We start from the raw sequence: 23,933 nt of genomic DNA on the forward strand, positions 1-23,933 counted from the left end.
GTGTTTTTCAACCTTGTTTCTAAGAATGGTAGATACCAGTTTCATAGATCTTTTACAGAAAAGCCAGTTAATTAGTGGCTGTTTGAGTTTGGTGGCAGTTTTCTTTCTTATGTGGTTGTATCTTCCTGGGTGGATCATCTTTGGGCCTTTGATTCAATAAACAAAGCAGAGAGCTTGACCAGAAACTAAGTTCCACTTCAGTTATATATCACCTGTTTAGAAAATAACTTTGTAGTATTATTTCTTTCCATGCATTACTCTTGCTAATACTCATTAGTTATCAATGTGTGAATGGAAGTTGAATAAACTATAGTAGAACCAGTTGTCTTACCTTATTGAATTGCTGCTTGTTTTTTTGAGTATACTAAAGGAACAAAAGAGATGAAGACAAAAAAGCTATTGTTTTATATTGGAGTATGGCTATTAATACTGCTTTAAAAAAAATACGCATTTAACACCAAGTTAGCGCTAAGTTAGTTACTAAGCTCTTGGGGGTACAGCAGTGAATTAGGTATAATTGTTTTGCACTCCAGATGTTTATGCACTAATTAAGAAATGGATAAATATGTAAATCACAGTTCCATTAAGTGTTCAGATACTCCTATCCGCTGAGCTCTGTAGAAGTTCTTAAGGGAGGGAGCCTCATCTCATGGGCAGTGGGCCAGGTAAATCTGAACTTGCTAGGTACTTATTTTTCTGGTAGTAGAGTCCGCTTTCTCCTCACAAGGCCATTGTGTAACTGTATGGCTGATTTGCCTGTTGTTTACTCCTGTGGGTTGTATCAAAAATATGATTGAGTACAAGTAAAGTAGTTTTCGCATTCCTCTTCTTGGTTATGCCACTCTTGACTTTTACTGTTTCTGAGTACACCAAAGAATGTACTTTAACTGCTGTCAGCCAATATTACACAAGTGAGGGAAGCAGGATTTTCTGACATTTTAGTCTGTTATCCCTTTGGTTCCCACATATAACCTTGGTGAGGAGGAAATCCAAGCGTAGAAGATAAAAACAACTTATCCCCTCTATTCCTCTAGTATATTTCTGTAATATATTTACTTTGTAACCTTACTACTAATCACTCTTTACAATCCTGTGAGTCAAGAGTAAGCATGTGTCCTTTTGACCCTGAGTTAGAAAGCATATATTTTTTAAGATTCTTATTTATTTATTTGAGATAGACAGTGTACACGTGTGTATGCGCACAAGTAGGGAGAGGGGCAGAGGGAAAGGAAGAAGCGACTCCCCACTGAGTGTGGAGCCTGACCCTCCTGATCTCAGGACCCTGACATCACGACCTGAGCCAAAGTTAGATGCTTAACCACCTGAGCCACCCAGGTGCCCTGAAAGCATATTTCTTGTGGTTTATTTTCATCTCGGTCATGGCTAGTATTTTTAACTTTTAAAATTGAATTTAGGGATCCCTGGGTGGCGCAGCGGTTTAGCGCCTGCCTTTGGCCCAGGGCGCCGATCCTGGAGACCCGGGATTGAGTCCAACGTCAGGCTCCCGGTGCATGGAGCCTGCTTCTCCCTCTGCCTGTGTCTCTGCCTCTCTCTCTCTCCCTGTGACTATCATAAATAAATAAAAATTTTAAAAAATTGAATTTAAATTCATGCTAAGTTATGCTAACATGAATAGTAAGAGAATTTTCTGATGCCTCCAAGATGATTTGTGTTACCACATGGTGGAGCTCTTTTGTAAGTTAGTGCATTTTAAGGTAGCAAGTAATGTCATCAACTGGGGGTCATCATTAGGGTATTCGAGTGAAACTAAATGCTACCTTAACAGGTAGCTTCTTCAAGTATTGATTATAGATTTTGATTTAAACTATAATATATGTGATTAAGGTTTTAGTATCTTTAAGATTTTTCTCATTATTCCTAATTTTTCCCTTTATTGCTTTGCATTAATGTAGTGCTTTTTAGTTGATTGACTTTTCCTACTATAATTATAGGCAATTTAGAAAATGTATCTAGGATTAATAAAGAAAATGAAAACCATTTGTAATCCTGACATATAGAGATAATAATTAACATTTTGATATATTTGCTTTTCCTTTTTAAAAGTTTTCACAAAATTGAGTTAAAATATACTCAGAATTTTGTGTTTTGGGGTCTTTTTTTTTTCTCTTAACATATCTTTGATATTTTCCCATGTCCTTATAATCTTTAAAATGCATTAAGGGTTTTGTATCATTGTGTAATATAGGTCCACCATAACTCATTTAAATATCCTATTTTAAGATGTTTAGGTTTTCCCCATTCTTTTTGCTATTATAAATAATTTTTTTAAAGATTTTATTTATTTTATTTTATTTATTAATTCATGAGAGACAGAGAGAGAGAGAGAGAGAGAGGCAGAGACACAGGCAGAGGGAGAAGCAGGCTCCATGCAGGGACCCTGACGTTGGACTCAATCCCGGGTCTCCAGGATCACACCCCCAACTGAAGGCCACACCAAACCGCTGAGCCACTGGGGCTGCCCTTATAAATAATTTTTAAACCTCTATTACACTAAATCTTTTTCTGGTTTTTATTTATATTTTAGTTATTTAACATACAGTGCACTATTGCTTTCGGGAGTAAAATTTATTCATTACTTAACATACAACACCATGTGCCCTCTTTAATACCCATCACCCATCTAGCTCATCTCCCACCCACCTCCCTCCATTAACCCTCAGTTTTCTATTGTTGTTAAGAGTCTCTTATGGTTTGTTTCCCTCTCTCCTTCCCCCTCCCACCCCCATGTTCATCTGTTTTCTTTATTAAATTCCACATGTGAGTGAGATCATGTGGTGTTTGTCTTTCTCTGACTTATTTTGCTTAGCAAATACACTCTAGCTCTATGTTGTTGTAAATGACAAGTTTCATTTTTTGATGGCTGAATAATATTCGTGTGTGTGTGTATATACCACATCTTCTTTGTTTCTTTATTCATTCATCAGTTGATGGACATTTGGGCTTTCACCGTAGTTTGGCTATGCTGTCATCAGGGTGTGTATACCCCTTGGAATCTGTATTTTTGTGTCTTTTGGGTAAATACCTAGTAGTGCAATTACTGGCTCATAGGGTAGTTCCATTTTTTATTTTTTGAGGAACTTCCATGCTGTTTTTCACAGTGGCTGCACCAGTTTATATTCCCACAAACACTGCAAGAGAGTTCCTCTTTCTCTGCATCCTTGCCAACACCTGTTGTTCCTTGTGTTGTTGATTTTAGCCATCCTGACAGGTGGGTATCTCATCGTAGCTTTGGTTTGTATTTTCCCTGATGATGAGTGATGTTGAACATCTTTTTGTGTGTCTGTAAGCCATCTGGATGTCTTCTTTGGAAAGTAGTCACGTGTTTTCTGTCCATTCTTCAACTGGATTATTTATTTTATGGGCGTTGAGTTTGATAAGTTCTTTATAGATTATGGGCACTAACTCTTCATCAGATATGTCATTTGCAAATGTCTTCTCTTATTCCAGAGGCTTCCTTTTAGTTTTGTTGATTGTTTCCAGTGCTGTGTGCTATGTTTTATCTTTATGAAGTCTCAGTAGTTAAGTTTTACTTGTTTCCCTTGACTCCTGTGTTGTCACTTGACTCCTGTTACACTAAATCTTGATTCAGTTCTCCAGGTATTTTCGTTGGATAAATTCTTAGATGAAAACTGAACTCTTAAGAATCTTTTTTTTTTAAAGATTTATTTATTTATTTATTCATGATACACACACACACACACACACACACACACACACACACAGAGGCAGAGACACAGACAGGGAGAAGCAGGGTCCATGCCGGGAGCCTGACTTGGGATTCGATCCCGGGTCTCCAGGATCGCGCTCTGGGCCAAAGGCAGGCGCTAAAGCACTGAGCCACCCAGGGATCCCCAACTCTTAAGAATCTTGATGGATATTATCAAAATGTCTTTCAGTTGTTACTATTTTGAGGTTCAGTCATTTCAAAATATGATTGTTGGAAAGTGCCACTTTTTCTTTTGCAGACTTCTTGTCTTTGCCCATGTATTCTCTTCATGTTTTAGTATTTCTTTTTGGTAATTCTTTTGACTGGGTAAGAGTTCTTCTCTGTTTTAACCATTTTTAAGATCCCGTTCTAAGCTCTTTTCAATAATTCTCACTAAATTTTCAAGAAAACACATTGGTTACAGATTTTAGGTTGTAAATTACCATTGAAAAATAAGCGGTGGATCTTGAGAAAGCAATCAGGGCTGGAAGGCAAATTAAGATCACTAATCATTTGTATGGAAGTCATAGGGGTTGCTATGGAAGTAAGTGAGATTGCTGAGAAAAATAGAATGTGGTGGAAAAAAGTCTTTGGAGTTAGGAAATACTGAAAAAATTCTGAGAGAGAAAAAAGGAGAATGAGGATGTTAGAATGTTTTAAAAGCTGAGGGAAAAAGTTTCATTGCAGCAGTATCAGATGTTACATAGAGGTCTTTGTGGAAGAAACCTAACAAAGACTATTTAGTTTGGAAAGACAGAGATCTTTGAAGACTTAGAGAATAAACTCAGCAGAGGCTAAAGTATGTGTTCAGTGGATGTACTATGCGTGTCCTGTGCGAGTGTATGTGGTAACTGTGTGTGTGAATAGTGAGAAAGTGAGAGGTTTATATGTGGAAAGAGGACAGTAACTTGATAAGGTCCAGTGATAGATGGGTTATTTTTTTGTTCTAAGGTGATACGGGCTTATTTAAGTAACCAAAGGGAAAGAAGCTTTTGGAAGCAAAACTGTTAGAGAAATTATAAAAGGTAGAGGGAGTGATGGATAAGCAGGGTCTTAAAGGAGGTGAGAGGCAGTGCGATCAAAAGTAGGAGGTAGGAAGGCATTAGAGTTGTTCATTTGAGATTGGAGGAGAGTGTCCATTTGTAAAAATCAGAAGAGAAGAGGAATTTAGAGATGAAGATGCAGAGACATTTTGAAGGAGACTGGAGATATGGAATTAGAAAGTATTTAATGTGGAAAAGAATGTTGAGGCTTTAGGTATTATGATTCTTTAACCTTCTCAATAAAATAGAAATCAAGAATATATAATAAAAAATAGTTAAGAATACAGAACCCAGGTGCAGTGCTGAGATTAAGGATTTCAGTAATGAAAATGTTAAGAACATTAATGTAGAAATCTAATAAGAAAATACTCTCAAAGAAATGGAGCAATACTAAACTGAGTGTCAGGAAACTTGGGTTTTAGGTCTGTGGCATTGACTGGGTTGCACAAGTCCCAGCTCTAGTCTTTAATTTCTTAATCTGCACAATGAAAGGTGAGTCAGGTGACCTTTTCAGATGGAGAAATCTTGAACCAAACTAAAAGAGAACAAAATATATAAAACTACATTAATCAAGAGATTGTAGGGCAGCCCCAGTGGCTCAGCGGTTTAGCACTGCCTTCAGCCCAGGGCATGATCCTGGAGACCCGGGATCGAGTCCCACGTCGAGCTCCCTGCATGGAGCCTCTTCTCCCTCTGCCTGGGTCTCTGCCTCTCTTTCTCTCTCTCTGTCTCATAAATAAATAAAATCTTTAAAAAAAAAAATCAAGAGATTGTATACAGCCTTGGTGGAAAGAAAGATAAGCAGGTCAGTAGAACAGATCAGAGAATCCGGAAATGGGGTCCACACGTACATGCTCATCAGTCTTTGTATACAGAGGTTTGAAGGTAAACCAGAGTAGGAAGGATATTCCTCTCATAAAGTGATGTTGGAGCAACTGGTTATCCATATATAAAAAAATAACTTTAATCCCTACCTTGTACCACTTATAAACGTTAACTTGAATTAGAGACCTAAACTTGTAGGAGATGACATAGGAAATCTTTGACATTTGATTAGTCAGAGATTTCAAAGATAATAGCACTGAAAGCATGATCCATAAAGAAAAAAAATAAATTGAGCTCATTAAAATGAATAACTTACACTTTTTGAAATAATATTGTTTGAGAAAATGAAAATACAAGTCCCAGAACAGGTGAAAATTTTTGTAAAACACTTATCTATCTATACCTGGATGCTACCAAGATTTGCTAAATGCAAAAAATTTACAAACCCAGAAAGATTAGAATCAACTACAAAATCCTATTCTGGGTGGCCCAGTGGTTGAGCGCTTGCCTTTGGCCCAGGGAAATATTTAATATTTAATAGTCTGAAGTTTAGAAGGAACATTTATTTTTCTTCCATAGATAAATTTGTATCAAGAAGAAAAAAATACTTTATCCAAAACGAGTTAGTTGGAATGCAGCTAGAACAACAACAGCAATCTTTAGAAGTCATCTGAAATAAAGGTCATACATTTTGCTCATAGGAACGTTCTAAAGTTCCTTAGATCCTTAAAAATCAGAACTTATTTATACAACATTTCATTTAGGCATTTTATCATTTCACATGAGCTTGCGTTGAATTGTGTGTTGGCTATGTCCTAGTAAAATCTATTGTTTTTAAAAAATAAGCAATGTTCTCCATTTTACCAACTTTAGTTACTTAATTTCTCAACTTTTTAAACAGTTAAAAAAATACTACAATGGCTGAAAGTAGACGTATTGAGAGCAGATAGCTGCTTCAGAGCAAAGAAGCAAGCCAAAAACATAAGCACAAAATTTAAGAAGTAATGTAGTGTGGGGTAACTTATGACAAACAACTTTTTGCATCTTAGTAGTTTCTGAAAAATTGACCATATTAAACACATATACAAAAGTTGGTATTCATTTTATTAAAATATACTTACTAGTCATTGTAACAGTCAAGCTATGTATACTTTGTTCATTTTCAGAAGTAGTACATTATGTAATATGGTTTCAAGAATCAAATGTATTGAAGCATAATTTACAGGCACTAAAGTCACCCAGTTTTGAGTGAATAGTTCAATAAGTTTTGACAAATGCATTTAACCATGTAATGACTACCAGTAAGTAAGACATAAAATTTTTATTACTCCAGAAAGTTTGCTCCTTCTCCTTTGTAATCATTCCCCAAACACCTCCATTCCTGTTTATAGGCAGCCACTGATCTACTTTTTGCCATTAAAGATTAATTTTGCCTTTTTAAGAATTTTGTAGAAAACGAAACAGTATTATAGGATGTACCCTGTTTTCTCTGGCTTCTTTTTCTTCATGTAATAATTTTGAGATTTATCTATGTTGTGTTTATTAGTACTTTTCTTTTTTATTGTTAATAATGTTCCATTATATGGATATACCACCGTTTATCTGTTTACTTGGTTTGGATATTGGGTTTTTTCTAGGTTTTGGTTTTTATGATTGAACCTGCTGTTAAGATTCATGTACGAAGTTTCCATTTCTCTTGGGTATAAATATCTGGGAGTGGTATTGCTAAGTGTTACAGAAAGTATATACTTAACTTTGTAAGATGCCAGTCTTGTTTTTCATACTGTTTGTACCACATTTTACACTTTCACCAGCAATGTTTGATTATTTCTTGCTCTACATCCTCATTAACGTTTGATATTGTCATTCTTTTTAGTTAAATCATTTTAGTGGGTGTATAGTTGTAAGTCTTAAAAGATTTGTAGAGAAATGCAACAGATTTCTGCATATTGTGGAATTTAAGAAACAAAACAAACAGGCAAAGAAAAAAAGAGAGACAACCAAGAAACAGACTCTTAACTATACAGAACAAACTGATGGTTGCCAGAGAGGTGGGGGGTGGAGGGAGGGGGAGAAATAGGTGATGTAGATTAAGGAGTGTACTTGTGATGAACACAGGGTGATGTATGGAAGTTTTGAATCTCTATATTGTATACTTGAAAGTAATATAAATATAACTTTGTATGTTAGCTATACTGGAATTACAATAAGAACTTAAAAAATATTTTCCAAGTAGCTAAAATTAAGGAAAAGTTTAGAGTTGGATAATGATAAACTTTTTATTATCAGTAAAATTTGATAATCTAGAATAAATTTTTAAAAAATTTATATATTTATTTTAGAGAGAGAGAGAGAGAGACTGTGAGCTAGTGGGGGAGGAGAGCAGAGGGAGAGGGAGAGAGACAATCCTGCTGCACTCAGAGCCAAGCACAGGGCTTGATTCCAGGACCCTGAGATCATGACCTGAACTGAAACCAAGAGTCGGCTGCTTAATTGAGCCACCCAGAAGCCCCAGAATAATTCTTTTCTTAAACCTTATATATATTGAAATTTCAAAACAGTGTAAATTTGCATCACATACTTTTCAGCTCTATTGTATGTAACCTCCAATTAAGAGTAACCAAATAGTTCCAATTTTGTAATAGAATATCAGATAATTTTGTATTTCTTTTGTTTTCAATTTAATGGAATCAAATTTTATCTACAAAACTTACATATTTAGAAAGTAATACATATTTTTAGGGGAAGAGGTATTATAATGATAATGAAAGAGTATTCTAATAATAATCATAGCCATCACTCATCAAGTACTAATTATATGCCAGGCATTATGCTTAGGGCCTTATATGTATAATCTCATTTACCACGTGAGATATGTATTATTTTCATTTCACAAAGAAGGTAATTATTGCACTGAGGGATATGAATTTCACAAATACTTGAGTCCATAGATTGATTTAAAAAATGAATGAATCAAGAGCACTTGGTGGGTGGCTCAGTAAGTTAAGTGGTCCTACTCTTGATTTTGCTCTAAAGTTATGATCTCAGGATCCTAGGATTAAGCCCTGTCAGGCTCTGTGCTCAGCTGGGAGGCTGCTTGAGGAATCTCTCTCCCTCTTCCCTTCCCCCTGCTCACGTGCATGCTCTCTCTAAATGAATAAGTCTTTTTAAAAAATGAGTGAATCAAAGTAAAAGGAGGATAATCATGTAAGAAAGTAGCCTTGTTTTTTTATTTTTATTTTTTAAAGATTTTATTTTTTTTAAATTTATTTATGAGAGACACAGAGCGAGAGAGAGAGAGAGGCAGAGACCCAGGCCAAGGGAGAAGCAGGCCCCATGCAGGGAGCCCGATGTGGGACTCTATCCCGGGTCTCCAGGATCACGCCCCGGGCTGCAGGCGGCGCTAAACCGCTGCACCACCGGGGCTGCCCCCTTGTTTTTTTTAAAAACAGTTTATGTTATGGACTCGAAAATCTTTTTAAGTTGGCTCTGATGACATTGGATTATTTAAAAATGAAAATATTTACTTCAAAGAATTGACTGACCCCTAAATTTTTCACAGTAAGTTGCAATTTAACTTTTCAATCTTTTTAGTAATTTGTTTTGCCTTACAATATAAAATTAGTGTTTTTATTAGTGTAAAATTAAATGTTCTAAAGTATATGCCATCATAAAGATTTAAAAACAAGTGTATATTGAATAAGAATTATCATGTAATGCAATTTTAATATGATATCCAGTGTGTGAATGATTAATGAAATACTTGATTTTTTTTTTTTTTGTACCCAGGAAGGTTATGTTCAAAGGAAAAAAGAGCTATGGGGAATCTGTATCTTTATTGCAGCAGTTGACCTAGATGAGATGCCATTCACTTTTACCGAGCTACAAAAAACCATAGAAATCAGGTAAAATTTCTTATATCAATATAGGCCCCTGCCATCAAAAATATTTCTGAACTTTCCTCTTAATACACTTGAGAGATCTAGTGAGAAATACTAAAATTAAATAAAACTTTTAAAAGGACTTAGATTAGCCAGTGAAATGTTCTCTAATGGAGCCTTAGTGAATGTGTGTTTATGTTACAGTTTCTCAGGAATGTAACAGTTTGTGTCCTGGGAAATTTTATCAGGTCTATCACTTTCTAGAACTTTTCAATTGTAACTGTTGATAAAGTAGACAAAAAGAGCAAGGGTTTGTAAAGTAGGCTTATTAGATTATAATTTTTGTAAAGTAGTGTGAGTCTATCTTAAAGGAATTTAGTTAACATTTATTAATGTTTAACATTGCTTAATAGAATACATGCATAATTATATACTTTTTAAGACTGTATATTCAGCTGAGTTTCCATAATTACTCCAATAATTGTTTGTTATTGAGCTTATAAACCTTATATTTATAAGAAGAATTTACTAATTTGTTTTCATTAATTCCTGAACTTTATCTTGGAAGCAGCTTTTTAGGATTTCCAGTCATTTCATTTGCAGCGTATTTAGAAAATGTAATAGTAAATAACTCTACCAGAAAGGTAGTAGTGTATGTTTTTTCTTGGATAAAATAGTCTAGAATTAAACAGAAGTAATATTTTATTTAAATGAGATAGATTGCTGGATTTTTCAGTAACCCCCCCCTTTTTTTTTTTACTACTTCTAAATGTGGGAAAAAAAGACCATGTATGTTCATATTTTAATCTATTGAATTAGAATTGGTTTACTCTCAGAGATTTCAGTTTTACTTTATTCATAAAATCACTAAATCAAAATAGTTTCTATATAGCTGAAAATTATCTATATAAGTAAATTTCTACATTAATTTATACATTCATGCAGTAGATGTTTCAGTGGCCTAGAGGATAGAAAAGGATATGGATGTGTCAGTTTAATGGGTCTCTGTTGTTTTACAAGCTGTGTGACCTAGAGCAGATTACTCAACTTTATTAAGTTTCATTTTCCTCATCTATGAAATGAAAATTGTTAGCTATTTTATAGGATTATGAGAATTAAGTAACCTACAGTGATTAGAAAGGTAAGTGGTTCCTAGAGTCAGTGCTTGTAACTTAACCATAGGTACTGATGAGATCCTGATCTCTTTCCTTCTGTAGACCTCTGTTCATGCCTTTCCCATGCAAAAAAAAAAAAAAAAAAAAGAAAGAAAGAAAGAAGGAAAAACAAAAAACAACCTAAATAGTTGTTAGGCTCTGTGATATTGTGCTGGGTTCTGATGATACAGAGGTGAGAAATAATCTCTGACTTCAAGAAACTCAGTCCAAAGGGGAAGAGAAAATTAAACAGAGGGCTGTAGTATAGTGTTATGTAGCTGTTTATAGGCCACTAAATAAATATAGCAGAAAGGCTATCACATTTTTTATCTCTAAGATGGAAGAATTTTCCTGGCACAGCTTTTCCTGAACTTTTTTCCTGAATGGAGCAACCTTTTATAATTGGGCATGTCATAAATAATCTCCTTACAATAAATATAGTCATAGATTTGTTACAACTTTTTCTTAGGGCATCTCTGTGTTCCAACAACTATCCAGGAATGGTATCTAGACCACTGCTGCTTACCTGTGCTTTGGCAAAGCACTTTTTTTCAATATGTCATGGACTGACATTTAAAAAATATACAATATAAATTAATTACTAGAAAAATGGAAAAAATTATATTAACCACAGGACCAGACTATTATTATATTCAGCAGGCATAAGATTAGTGTTAATTGCCTTAAAAGTTTTTATATGTTTACTCTCAATTTCTGTACTTATTTAATTGTGGACAGATAACAAACTCTATTAGTCCATGGAGCATTGCTTTGGAGTAAGTAATTATTTTAGATCTGTGTGTCTTAATTATAGCTTTTTATGCCCACTTTTCCTCTCTGGAGCCTCCCCTCTTCTCTTCTTTCCTTCAGAGGAGGGCTGAGAAAGAAGAGAGACTCACTTAAGTTACCCCTAGAAAAAAGAGGCTTTGTAGTAACAGTTCAGTTTCCATGATGCTCCATAGATATTGCCATATATGTCATAAAAACTGGAACTGAGAGTGCTTCATGAATACATGCTATTCTGGGGTTGATTAATTTTTTTGAAGGTACTTACACATTTACTCCATTCTCTTTTCTCTTGTGAGCAGCATCGTGGTCATCCACTCGTATCATTTCTACTTCTTTGTTTACTGTTCATGTAGTTTGTTATGGCTGCCCCAGTCCCCTATGTGTCACAAGTACTTTAATAACCTTTTTGGGTTCTTTGTTCTCTACTGATTAGCTGAAGTTTTTATTTTTGCAGTTCTCGAGATAAATGTCTGAGTGGTCCAGCTCATTTTTTTAGAATGAAGCCTATAACTCATTAGTTGCTAGAGGGCATATGGGTGGGCCTGGTGACTGACTACCCTTGCATTCATTTAGCTGCTTTGGTATAATTCCTTAGACAAACTTGATTAGAAGTGAATGTGGGAGATGAAGCTGATGATTGCTGTCTTTAGTGCCCTATTTTTCTTTAGTGGAAAATGTATTAATATTTAAAATAGATTAATTTTTTATAGAAAACAATAAAGAATGATTTAAAGCCATTATTTAAAGAACCTAAAAATTTTAATCAGTTTCTCTTTTCCCTTCCCCAACAATTCAGTCATAAAACCATTGATGGGTGAAGAAAGTAGGTATGTGCATCTATGGTAGGGGAAAGTATGGAGTCCAGAGAAGAATGTTAGAGCCCACGTGGGATGAGAAGGGGATTAATATGGATGTGCTTGAGGGTGAGGGGCCTGATATGGCCTGCTTGGTATGCAGTGTCAGAGACCAAGCAAAGTGTGTGGGCAGCGAGACCACATGTGAAGTGAGTGCAGTCTGGGCTGGGGAGTCAGAACCCTACTACGGTGAGGAAAATTTCCATGTGGAATGGTGAGGGGAGTCTAGGATGGAGAGTCAGTCTGAGCAGGAGAGGACAGTATCCATGTGGGAGAGTCGGTAGCTTTAGAGACAGAAGGTAGTTATATGCAGAGGAATTGACTAAGTGAGTAAATAAAGATAAATGGATCGCAGCTTTCTCACTGTCAAAGAAGAGTTATAAATATGGAAAGGGAAACACTAGAATAAACCATGTGGTTTTATGTTGGAATTGGATAAATGGATGTGAACTTAAGATTTTCAAAACATGTAGATGTAGAAATAAATATGTATGCCTATCATAACAACCTTTTTTTTGTATAAATTGTTGTAGGCATAGTAGGTATACAGATATAGGGGTATAGGTTGAAGCTAGTTGATTTTTACTCTTCAAACTAGTAAAATGCAAAAAGTAGTTCCTTCCAAAGGATAGAGTCGTGATTTGGTGTAGAGTGAATAAACTTTTGAGTTGAAATGACTATGCTTTGAAAGTGAAATAAAATGATTTTTTCAATTACAGATTCACTTTTTTCTATTCCTTTCTTTTTAGTGTCTACAGATTCTTTGATTTACTGAAAGAAATTGATACCAGTACCAAAGTTGATAATGCTATGTCAAGACTATTGAAGAAGTACGATGTATTGTGTGCACTGTACAGCAAATTAGAAAGGTATAGTTAAAATTTTATTAGGACTATAACCCAGTTTTCCATGTTACTGTTGATGATTAGATTCTGAGAACTGTATTTAGTAAATTTATTGGGTATCACCCCTTAGATTTATTCCCTTTGTTACTAATTTTTTAATTGGTTCTTAGCATTCTTTTTTATCCAGTAGTACACATTCTGAATGTTTCCTCTAAAACGGTTATACTATCCTTTCATATTTCTCATCTGTTTTAACAAAGACTTTAATCTTATTTGCCAAGACTTCCAGTTCTCAGTGGAAGAGTGACCTAAATTTAAACTTCTTCCTAAAGGTGTTATTTAATTTAGAAAGAGAAAAACGTACTGGCAGTAGAAGGTGTACGTGACCTATACTACGAAGCTATAGTTTGTATTCTCATTGGTGGTTTAGGAGACTTTTCATTACTGTTTAACTGGGAGAAAGATGAAATTCAGATAAACTTGAGTTGTTTTTTAATACATTTTCCAGCCACGTCGCCACTGCCACTGGTACAATGCCAAATCTGACATGTGCCTATTACTATGTTCATTTGGGGGCTCATTTCACTTTGGTGAGAATATATGAAAGTTAATATTTTAGCTAAACAAATGGTTGTAAAGGGAGGGGGAAGAAGAGGCAAGTCCTTAAATATTCTAGGGAGAATGTGTATGGAGATAGAGCTGGAAAGAAGCATCTTCTAGAAGGATGTCTCTATTTTCCTTTTCCTTCTTTTTGATTGACATGTCACTAAAACTTTAAAGATATGCTAGAGGATAAGAAAAGTGGAGAGAAAAATCAAGATTGGCCTAGGGCATTTGAAGGAATTTTTCTTGCTCCCTGTTTTAAATTGTAATAAAGTCACATTGGCCATCATTATTTTCTTTTGTCTTTTCTTGGGTGGAGTAAAATCTCTTTGCACAGAAAAAAGGGGATTTTTTTTATTATAATAAAAATTAATTTGTACAAGGAATGTAGACTAATTATAAAGTACTTAGAAAACAGAAGAGCATAAATAAAATATGAATCACCCTAAATTTTGATATTGGAGGTAACCAGTTTTCATATTTAGAATATTTTTCTTTTGGAGATTGTTTTTTTATTATTATTATTATTATTATTATTATTATTTTTTTTTTATTTATGATAGTCATAGAGAGAGAGAGAGAGAGAGGCAGAGACACAGGCAGAGGGAGAAGCAGGCTCCATGCACCGGGAGCCCGACGTGGGATTCGATCCCGGGTCTCCAGGATCGCGCCCTGGGCCAAAGGCAGGCGCCAAACCGCTGCGCCACCCAGGGATCCCCTGGAGATTGTTTTATGTTAATTATATGGCATATGTAATTTTTTCTTTTTTTTTTTAACCTAACTAGGATTTTCCTGTATGCTTTTCTGTCCTTTAAAGTTGTTTATGCCTTTTAACTCATATCTTGGAGCTTGTCCTAAGAATGTTATCTTAAATAAAGAAGAGCTTTAGAGATTTTTATCACAATATTATTTAAACCAACGAAAAACTAGAACAACCTATTTATGCATGACCAAAATAAAGAGTAAGATACAAATACGCTCTAAACACTAAGTATTATAAATATAAAATAAAATTTGATAAGGAATAATAACAATATGGGGGAAATGCTTCTAATTTTAAATATAAAATTTGATGAGAAAAAACAAAATGAGAAAAATACTTCTAATGTTAAATAAATAAAGCAGGATATAATGTGATTAAAACTACAGAAGGAAGTCATATGTATTGAATGAAGCAATGTATTGACACTGATGTATTGAATGAAGTAACTGGGAAAGAAGTACCAAAATGTTAACCAAGATTTTGTATGAGTAACTTACATTTCTAAAGAGGATATGTTACTAGTATAATAAATTAAGCAAAACCTTCTGTAAGCCAATATTTGAGGAAAATCTATTCTGTAAAAACTAATCCCTCAAAATCTATAATTATCAGGTTATTTCTAGATACAGAATTTTAGTGAGAATTATTTGGAGTGCAGTCTTGATTTTTTTCCTGCTATAATAATTTTAATTAGATACTTCTAGGTTTTTTGCTTCATTGTCTGAGATCAGAAATCTGCTTGGATATTTATTATCTCTTTTCCTTTACCCTTCATATCTTCTAGTATACATTGTATTTATGATTCTTGTGGAGGTGAAAGGAAAGTTAGGAAGTGGAATATTGTATGTATAATTCTGAAGTATTTGAGTTCTTCCTACCTTCCATGCCCTATGTTTTTCCTTTAGGCCAGTGTAAGCACTGGCTATTTCAGATTACTAAGTAGGGCTAAGATCAGAATTCACAACAATTTTCTCTACAGCAGTAGTCGGATGTGATGCCCTACCAAAAAAAGAGGCTCTCGTAAAGCTTAAAATTGAAGAGAATGGAATCTTTTGAGTCAGATTTGTATTCCACTCTGGGCTTCAACATGTACTGTGCAATCTTGGACAAGTTAGTTACTGGACTTTAGAGCTTAGTTTTCTGATGTGAAAACTGAGTTGATAATGGTGCCTACACTGTTAAGTGTTTTAATGTACTAAATGAGATAATGCAGACAGTGCTGAGTCCAGTGCCTGTAATAAACATAGTAAACTTTCCACAAAAGTTTTTTTGTTGTTTTGTTTTTCTCAAGTAAGTTCTGTACCCAGCATGGGGCTATGAGTTCAAACCACATGTTCTACTGACTGAACTAGCCAGATACTCTTCCAAGAATATTTTTAAAACAAAAAAACTTCTGACCCAGTTTCGGAAAATTTACAAACTACACCTATACCACCTTAGAGAGTCAGACTGTACATTGGCAACCCAGGGTTCTTAAAAGTCCTGTATAATAAAATATGTTGAATCTGTTGAGTTTATCATTTACTAAATTATTAGACTACTAATATATGTTTATATGTATTTAACATCAGTTAACTTCTGGAAATAGTGTCTTGTAAAATATATTTTAAGAAACTTTAGGCTGGCTATCAGCTGTTTTGCAAATAAAGGAAGAAACACAACAAGTATTAATGAAGTGGCTGTTAGTGCTTGGCTATATGTTAGGTGCTGGGGATACAAAATCTAATATTAGACACTATGATCATCAAGAAACTTATAGTAAATTATATATACACACACATATATATATTAACATATATATTATACATATATATTAAATATTTTATTTATTCATGAGAGAGAGAGAGAGAGAGACAGGCTCCATGGAGGGAGCCCGATGCGGGGCTCGATCCTGGGACTCCAGGATCATGCCATGGGCCAAAGGCAGGTGGTAAACTACTGAGCCATCCAGGGATCCCCAAATAAATTATATTTTTTAATAAAAATAAGTGCAATAATGCATGTGATGCTCTGTTGTAGAGTATTATATTTGAGAAGTAGAAATTATATAGTGGGCAAAATACTGTGTATGGTTAAGGCCAGAATGGTGATTGTGGGGTGCTTTTTGATCAAGTAAAAACTGTAGGAGAAGGCAATGTCTGAACAGATTTACGGATAAATTCACCAAGCAAAATGTGTAGGAACGAGAACTGAGCTTCCCCAGCAGAGTGATTAGCATGTGTCCAAAGGCAAACCAGTAGAATGATGTACCTTGATGTTGTGGATGGCTGAAAGGTAGGAAGAGATCAGACCAATAGGGAGCTTGGATTTTGCCCAGCAGCTGATGGAATCATTGCATGATTTTAAGCTGGGAATGACAGTCAGATCTGGCCTGAAAAGATCGCTCAGGCCTTTGTAAAAAGGGATTTAGAATTTTTACTAACTAGTTATATGAAATAATTTAGTGTTTACTGGCCTTAAAGTGGATTGGCAGAGTCTTTTCTTTATTTCTTTCTTTTTAAAGATTTTACATATTTATTCATGAGAGACACAGGCAGAGACCCAGGCAGAGGTAGAAGCAGGCTCCCTGTGGGGAGCCCGATGTGGGACTCGATCCCAGGACCCAGGGGTCACGCTCTGAGCCGAAGGTAGACACTCCACCGCGAAGCCACCCAGGCGTCCCTGGCAGAGATTTTTGTATCTTATTTTTTACCTTTTACTGAAGAACAATTAGGAAGATTAACTGCTATATCAAAGCCTATTTATTTCAGAACAGACCGTATGTGTGTATATATATATGGCAACATACCATAGTGATTATAGTCACTTTAAAAAAGCTAAACAGATCTATGTATGAATATTAATTTAGTCATTTACTGACTGTGTGAGCTAGGAAAAGTTACTTCTCTAAACCTCAATTTCAATCTAAAATACAGCCAGTAATGCTTTCCTTGTAGGATAATTGTGAGAATTAAGTAAGAAAATATTACTGGTTAGTTCACCTTCCAGTATATATTAAGTGCATAATAAGTGGTAGATTTTTAAAAAGTTTTTATTTAAATTCCAGTTTAATAACACATAGTGTAATATTGGTTTTAGGAGTAGAATTTTGTGATTGATCACCTACATCTGACACTGAGTTCTCTCATCACAACAGATGCCCTCCTTAATGCGCATCACCCATGTAGCCCATCCCCCACCCACCTCCCCTCCAGCAACCAACCCTCAGTTTGTTCCCTGTAGTTAGGAGTCTCTTAAGGTTTGTCTCCCTCTCTATCTTATTTTATTTTTCCTTCCCTTTCCCTATGTTTATCTGTTTTGTTTCTTAAGTTCCACATATGAGTGAAATCATATGGTATTTGTTTTTCTCTGATGGACATATTTCACTTAGCATAGTACTTTCTAGCTCCATCCATGTCATTGCAATTGGCAAGATTTCATTCTTTTTGATGGCTGATAAACAGTAGCTTTTAAAGTTATTTCTAGCTTCATTAATACGGTCACAGAGTAATATAATATGAGCCATGAATTTTAAATATTCTGGTAGTTAAATTACAAAAAGTTAAAAAAAGTGAAATTAATTTTTAACATTTTATTTTACCCATAAGTCCCGAGATCCCTCATTTCAACATGTATCATTCACACAGATTTGTGCACTAATGTTCATAGCAGGATTGTTATTTATAATAGTCAAAAAGTGGGTTATTGTTCAGCCATCAAAGGAAATAAAGTACTAATATATACTATAACATGGATGAACCTTGAAAGCATTAAGCTAAGTGAGAGAAGCCAGACATAAAAGGACATATAGTCCATTGTATGAAATGTCCAAGGGGTGTATCCATAGAGGCAGAATGTAAATTAGTGACTGTCAGTTGTGAGGAACTGCTGATAGGTATGGGGTTTGTTATGGGGATGATGGAAATATCTGGAATTCGATAGTGATGGTTGCAAAACAAAGTAAATATACTAAAAATTACCGAATTTATATACTCTAACATATTTTATGTTATTTGAGTTATATTTTATTAATGAAATATTTCACATTCTCTTTCTCATATTAAGTATTTTTGAATACTTTGGTGTGTCATTTACACTTACAGCACAGCTTCATTTGCACTAGCCACATTTCAGGTGTTCAGTAGCTGCAAGTGCTTATGGCCATCGTTTAATTAGCACGGGTTAATATTGAATGTAATTATCTTTTACTGTATGATAGCATTTTATTCTGAGTTATGATAAGTTACAAAATAACATAGAACAGTGCATCAGGCATTCAACATCTTTTCTATAATTATAAAAACTCTTTCTTGACTACTGTCTGCTTTTAATTATAAGATATTAATTTTCTAACAAATTTTTTATTTACGAATTTGTGACTGGCTTCTTTTGCTTAGCATGTTTTCATGGGTCATCCACATTGTAGCATGTTTCAATACTTTGTTACTATTTATTACGGAGGAGTAATATTTCATTGTATGGTTTACCACATTTTGCTTATCCATTCATTGGTTTATAGACATTTGTGTTGTACGTCTTTTGAAATAGTTGAGAGTACAGAGGAAAGTGAGCGTATATTTACAGCTTGCTACATTAATTGTTTTATTACCATTTCTGTTCTCTTCGTTTGTTCCCATGGATTTTTTCACCATCTAGTGTCATTTGTTTACTCCAATACATCTTTGATCTCCCGTCTCCTTTGTGCTGTTATTGTCAAATACATCACATTCTATATGTTATAGGCAAACATCACAATTATATTCATACCATGTTATACAATTGCTTTTTACGTCAATTAGGAGAAGAAAGGAGAAGTATTCAATTATACCATCTTTTATAATAACATAATTACCTTTTCCAGGGCTCTTTGTTTTTTCATGTGGATATGAATTACTGTCTTGGGTTACTTGTTTTCAGCCTGAAGAACTTTTAGTATTTCTTGGAAAGTGAGTCTGTTATCAACAAATTCTCAAAAAAGTTCTCTTTTATTGTTTGAGAATGTTTTTATTTCATCTTCACTTTTGAAAGAGAGTTCTCTGGGTATGACTCTTAAGTTAACTTTTGTTTCTTTCAGCCCCGAGAATACGTAATCCTACTGCCTTCTGATCTTCATTGTTTCATGAGAAGTCAGTTGTTAATGTTATGTGGTTCCTTTATACAATCTCTATCATTTTTCTTTTGCTACTTTCCTGATTTTCTCTTTATTTTTAAACAATTTTACTGTGTTATATCTGGGTGTGGATTTCTTTACATTCATCCTACTTGAAGTTTATATTTTTTAGATGTGTAAATTAATGTTTTTCATCAGATTTGGGATGTTTTCAGATATTTCTTTAGATATTTTTTCTAGGGGTGCCTGCGTGGCTCGGTCAGCGGCTGCCTTCAAGTCAGGGTCACTTGTGGGGTTCTAGGATCAAGGCAGCATCAGGCTCTCTGCTCAGTGGGAGCCTGCTTCTCACTCTGCCACTCCATCTGCTTGTGCACTTCTCTCTCTCTCTCTCTCTCTCTCTTTCATATTCTCTGTCGAATGAATGGATAGAATCTTTAAAAAAAAAATTTTTTTTCCTGCTCTTTCTGCCCCCCAACACTTCCCCCATCCCAGCTGTCTTTCTGGTACTCACATTACACATGTGTTGATGTATTTTTTTGGCATCCCACATTTCTGTGAACCTCTTCATTTTTCTTCTCCCCCCCCCCCCCCCCCCGCCCCTCTGTTTTTCAGACAACATAATCTCTTTTGACCTAACCTCAAATTTGGTGTTTCTTTCTTATGCCAGCTCAGATCTACTGTTGAGCTCATCTAGGGAATTTTTCATTTTGGTTACTGTACTTTTCAACTCAAATTTCCATTTGGGTCTTTTGAAATAATTTTTCTTTATTGATATTCTCTATTGGATGAAACAATGTCAGAATATCTTTCTTCCTTAAGCATGGTTACTTTTAATTCTTTGGATATATTTATAATAGCTCCTTTGAAGTCTTTGTTATGTCTGGCACCTGGGCTCTCTTGAATGCAGTTTCTTTTGCCTGTTTTTTTCCCTCATACTTTCCAACTTTGCATATTTCATTTATTTTTAAAAACATTTTTGAAAACACTATAGTAAGTCTAGGTACTGGTTCTCCTTTCTCTTGGGGCTTTCTGTTGTGGTTGTTTGTTTATAGTGGCCTTGCTGTATTATTTTAGAAGTCTGTTTGTCCCATAGTGTGTAGCCTGTGATAGTGCTCTTCAGTGTAGCCATTGGGCATGTGGCAGCCGCTTTGGGGTGAGTCATTTTCAAGGGGTTCTCTTTGACAGTCTTTTCTCCTGATCTCATGTTAGTACCTAGCTGTTACCTTCCACTAATTGCTGATTGTTTTGCTGTTTTTGACAATATCCTACATCTCAAATTGCTTCACAGTCTGATCCAATTAAGTTTGGCTTCCTATGCAAGAATACTCTTTGACGTCAGCCTTGAGGCTTGTTCTTTTTCCAGGAGAGCTCTCCTTAGCTGTGTCTTCCTCTGGTTCTCTCCTAGATGGTCTAGAATTTAGCTTGTTGCTTTCATAGAACTACTAGCCTCCTCTTAACTTGCTCATCACCAAAATTTCCATTGTTTTCAATAGCACTTAGACTTGAACGTCCCCACACTGTGTTCCAAATGAAGTTAATTCCCTTGGAGAGAGCTTAGAACTCTTTTTTTCTTGGGGTGCCTCAGTTGGTTAAGTGTCTGACTTAGGTCATGATCTCGAGGTCCTAGGATTGGGCCCCATGTTGGGCTCTGTGCTCAAGTCTCCTCTCTTCTTCCTCTACTCTCCCTCCCCTCCACATTCTTGATGTCTCTTGAATTTAAAAAAGAAAGGGGGAGGGTTTAAGACTTGCCTCTCCCCTGGGTAACTTTTCTGTGTCACTGCTCAGGAGATCAGAATGGGAACAGTGTCCTCTTCTCTTGGAATGTCACTTTTGCTTTAAGAGTGTTACTGAGAAGAGGTAATAGTCCTTGGTCTTTGCAAATTGCCTTTCATGTCTGAAACCTCTGTCTTGTGAACTAATTGGGGTAAGAGAAGTCAAGGCCTCAGTATTTTTGATCTGCTGTGCCTGTAATAGAACTTTTGCCCTATGAGTGGGGGCTAAGTGGAGGAAGGGAGCCCTCTAGCCTGGTATAGATTTTCTGCAACACAAAGCTGGGAGTAAATAGAAATGCTCATTACTTTCCTTTCCCAGAGTGATAGTCCTAGGCTGATAGCTGGGGAGAGAGGGAGTCCTGTGTCTTGGCTGCACCTGCCCGAGGTAGAGCTTCATTATGCTGAACTGGAAGGGCAGAGGAAGTGAGTTTTACTTTGAATTTCACAGACTATTTTTGTTCTTGCCAAGAGTTAGTAGATTTTCTTGAAGAAATGTTTCCTTTTTTGCTTTATGCCCTTAGGAGAATTTCTAGAGACTTTAAATGATTTTTTAAGTAATTTCAACCAATTATAGTTATTACACTGGGGAGCAGATCTATGGAGTTTCTTACTATGCCATTGTCCTAAACAAAGGCTTTATAATACTTTTAAACTGAGTTATTTTATTAAGGCTAATAGTTAAATAAGCTTTTATGACCTGTTCTGGGATTCTCACTAGATGAAGATTTAATTACAAAATGTATTCTGAGTTACAAATGCACATATGGAATCCAGTCCTTTTGTAATTAGATATTACAATGATATGTGAAATGTCATGTATTGGAAAAAAGCTACCTTAACTTTTTAAATAGTAATATACTTTTTTGGTCTTTAAAATGTTTACTTTTAAAAAAAAAGATTTATTTATTTTAGAGAGAGTGTGTGCATGAGTAGGGGGAGGGGCAGAGGGAGAGGGAGAGAATCCCAAGCAGACTGGCTGCTGAACTTGGAACCCAACGCAGGGCTCCATCCATCAACCCTGAGATCAGGACCTGAGCCAAAACCACGAGTTGGACATTCAACTGACTGAGCCACCGAGGTGCCCCTAAAATGTAGATTTCTTGAAATAAGATGAATAAAGCATGATAAAATTGATCCCTAAATTATGAAAAGAATTTAAAAGTAACCTTTAGGGATCCCTGGGTGGCGCAGCGGTTTGGCGCCTGCCTTTGGCCCAGGGCGCGATCCTGGAGACCCGGGATCGAATCCCACGTCGGGCTCCCGGTGCATGGGTCCTGCTTCTCTCTCTGCCTGTGTCTCTGCCTCTCTCTCTCTCTCTCTCTCTCTGTGTGACTATCATAAATAGTAAATAAAAATTAAAAAAAAAAAAGATTAAGAATTTGAAAGTAACTTTTAAAAAAGCCATAATGTTAATATAATTATTTCTTCCTTTTAGGACATGTGAACTTATATATTTGACACAACCCAGCAGTTTGTAAGTAGTTCAGAGCATATTATTTTTATCTTTTTGGTTTCTTAAAAGATTTTTCTGGAAAAATCACAAACATGTTGATAATGCCAGGGTTAGTTTGATTGATTATAGCATGCTACTTCATAAATTAAGGTTGTAGATTTAAACCCTATGCAGATTACTTATTTTCTCACAAAGAAAATGATATGAAATATCTGTTCTTTACTACAAGAAGAACTAATAGGGTGAAAGTTGATTCAGTGCAACATATCACCAGTTCTGGGAAACATGCAAATTCACTGACTTAACCTTTTTTTAGTGTTTGTTATTGGCACTTTATTAACTTTATTAAGACTGAGAGCATAATTTGTGTGACTAAATGTGAAAGTGTATATTAAAATTTCCAAATTATTTTTTTTAATGTATGATATATACTCCGACAGAATACCCATGTAAGAGCTCTAGAGATTTTCTTTGGAAACAGAATGTAGTGTATGAGATTTTCTGCCTCACTGAACTAGTAGTATTGAAGATGATAGATACAAAGGGAAATTACATGTTTATTAATTATATTAATCTATTCCAGTTGTTAATACCAACAGGTTATCAAGGCATAGTGTTAAATTGGTAAACTAGAGTCACCCAAACATGCATTTTTCTGCTTAAGTGCTGATTTTAATTAGAAAAGAGCAGAAAAGTATTAATTAGAAACCAAGTACATCATAGTATACCACTTCCTGTGCATCTTTTTAGATTAGAATATAAATATTAAATATTTCCTTTATAAAATATATGCTACTTTATGGGCTAAATATAAATATCTTGGTAGAAACACTAAATTGAGACAACTTGAGTTAATGTGGAAGTTGTGCATTTAAAATGGATTGTATTTTCTTATGCAATCAACTTAGGCCTATAATGTAAAAAAAGGAAAAAAGATAGTTGGAAAACTGTCAGAATAATTTTTTGTCTCCTTTCTATTTGTTTACTAGGATATCTACTGAAATAAACTCTGTGTTGGTGCTAAAAGTTTCTTGGATCACATTTTTACTAGCTAAAGGTAAAGTCACTATGTTTGTTACATGTTAGTGTTTCAAATGTAATAAAAATTATTTTGGACTAGGTTCAAAATTTGTTA

At 35.0% G+C, this 23,933-nt stretch overlaps 1 protein-coding gene across 1 annotated transcript in view; it reads left to right on the forward strand.

Annotated features, from left to right (window-relative positions):
• The window catches only part of RB1 (RB transcriptional corepressor 1), a 141,355-nt gene that overhangs the window by 21,126 nt on the left and 96,296 nt on the right, over positions 1-23,933 (forward strand). Inside the window, exons 3-6 of the mRNA XM_041730976.1 lie at positions 9,385-9,500; positions 13,023-13,142; positions 22,781-22,819; positions 23,788-23,855. Coding sequence (XP_041586910.1) covers positions 9,385-9,500; positions 13,023-13,142; positions 22,781-22,819; positions 23,788-23,855 — 343 coding nt within the window. The remainder of the gene's footprint in view (positions 1-9,384; positions 9,501-13,022; positions 13,143-22,780; positions 22,820-23,787; positions 23,856-23,933) is intronic.

The sequence above is a fragment of the Vulpes lagopus genome, chromosome 16 (assembly GCF_018345385.1).
Source record: "Vulpes lagopus strain Blue_001 chromosome 16, ASM1834538v1, whole genome shotgun sequence".
Taxonomy (NCBI): domain Eukaryota; kingdom Metazoa; phylum Chordata; class Mammalia; order Carnivora; family Canidae; genus Vulpes; species Vulpes lagopus.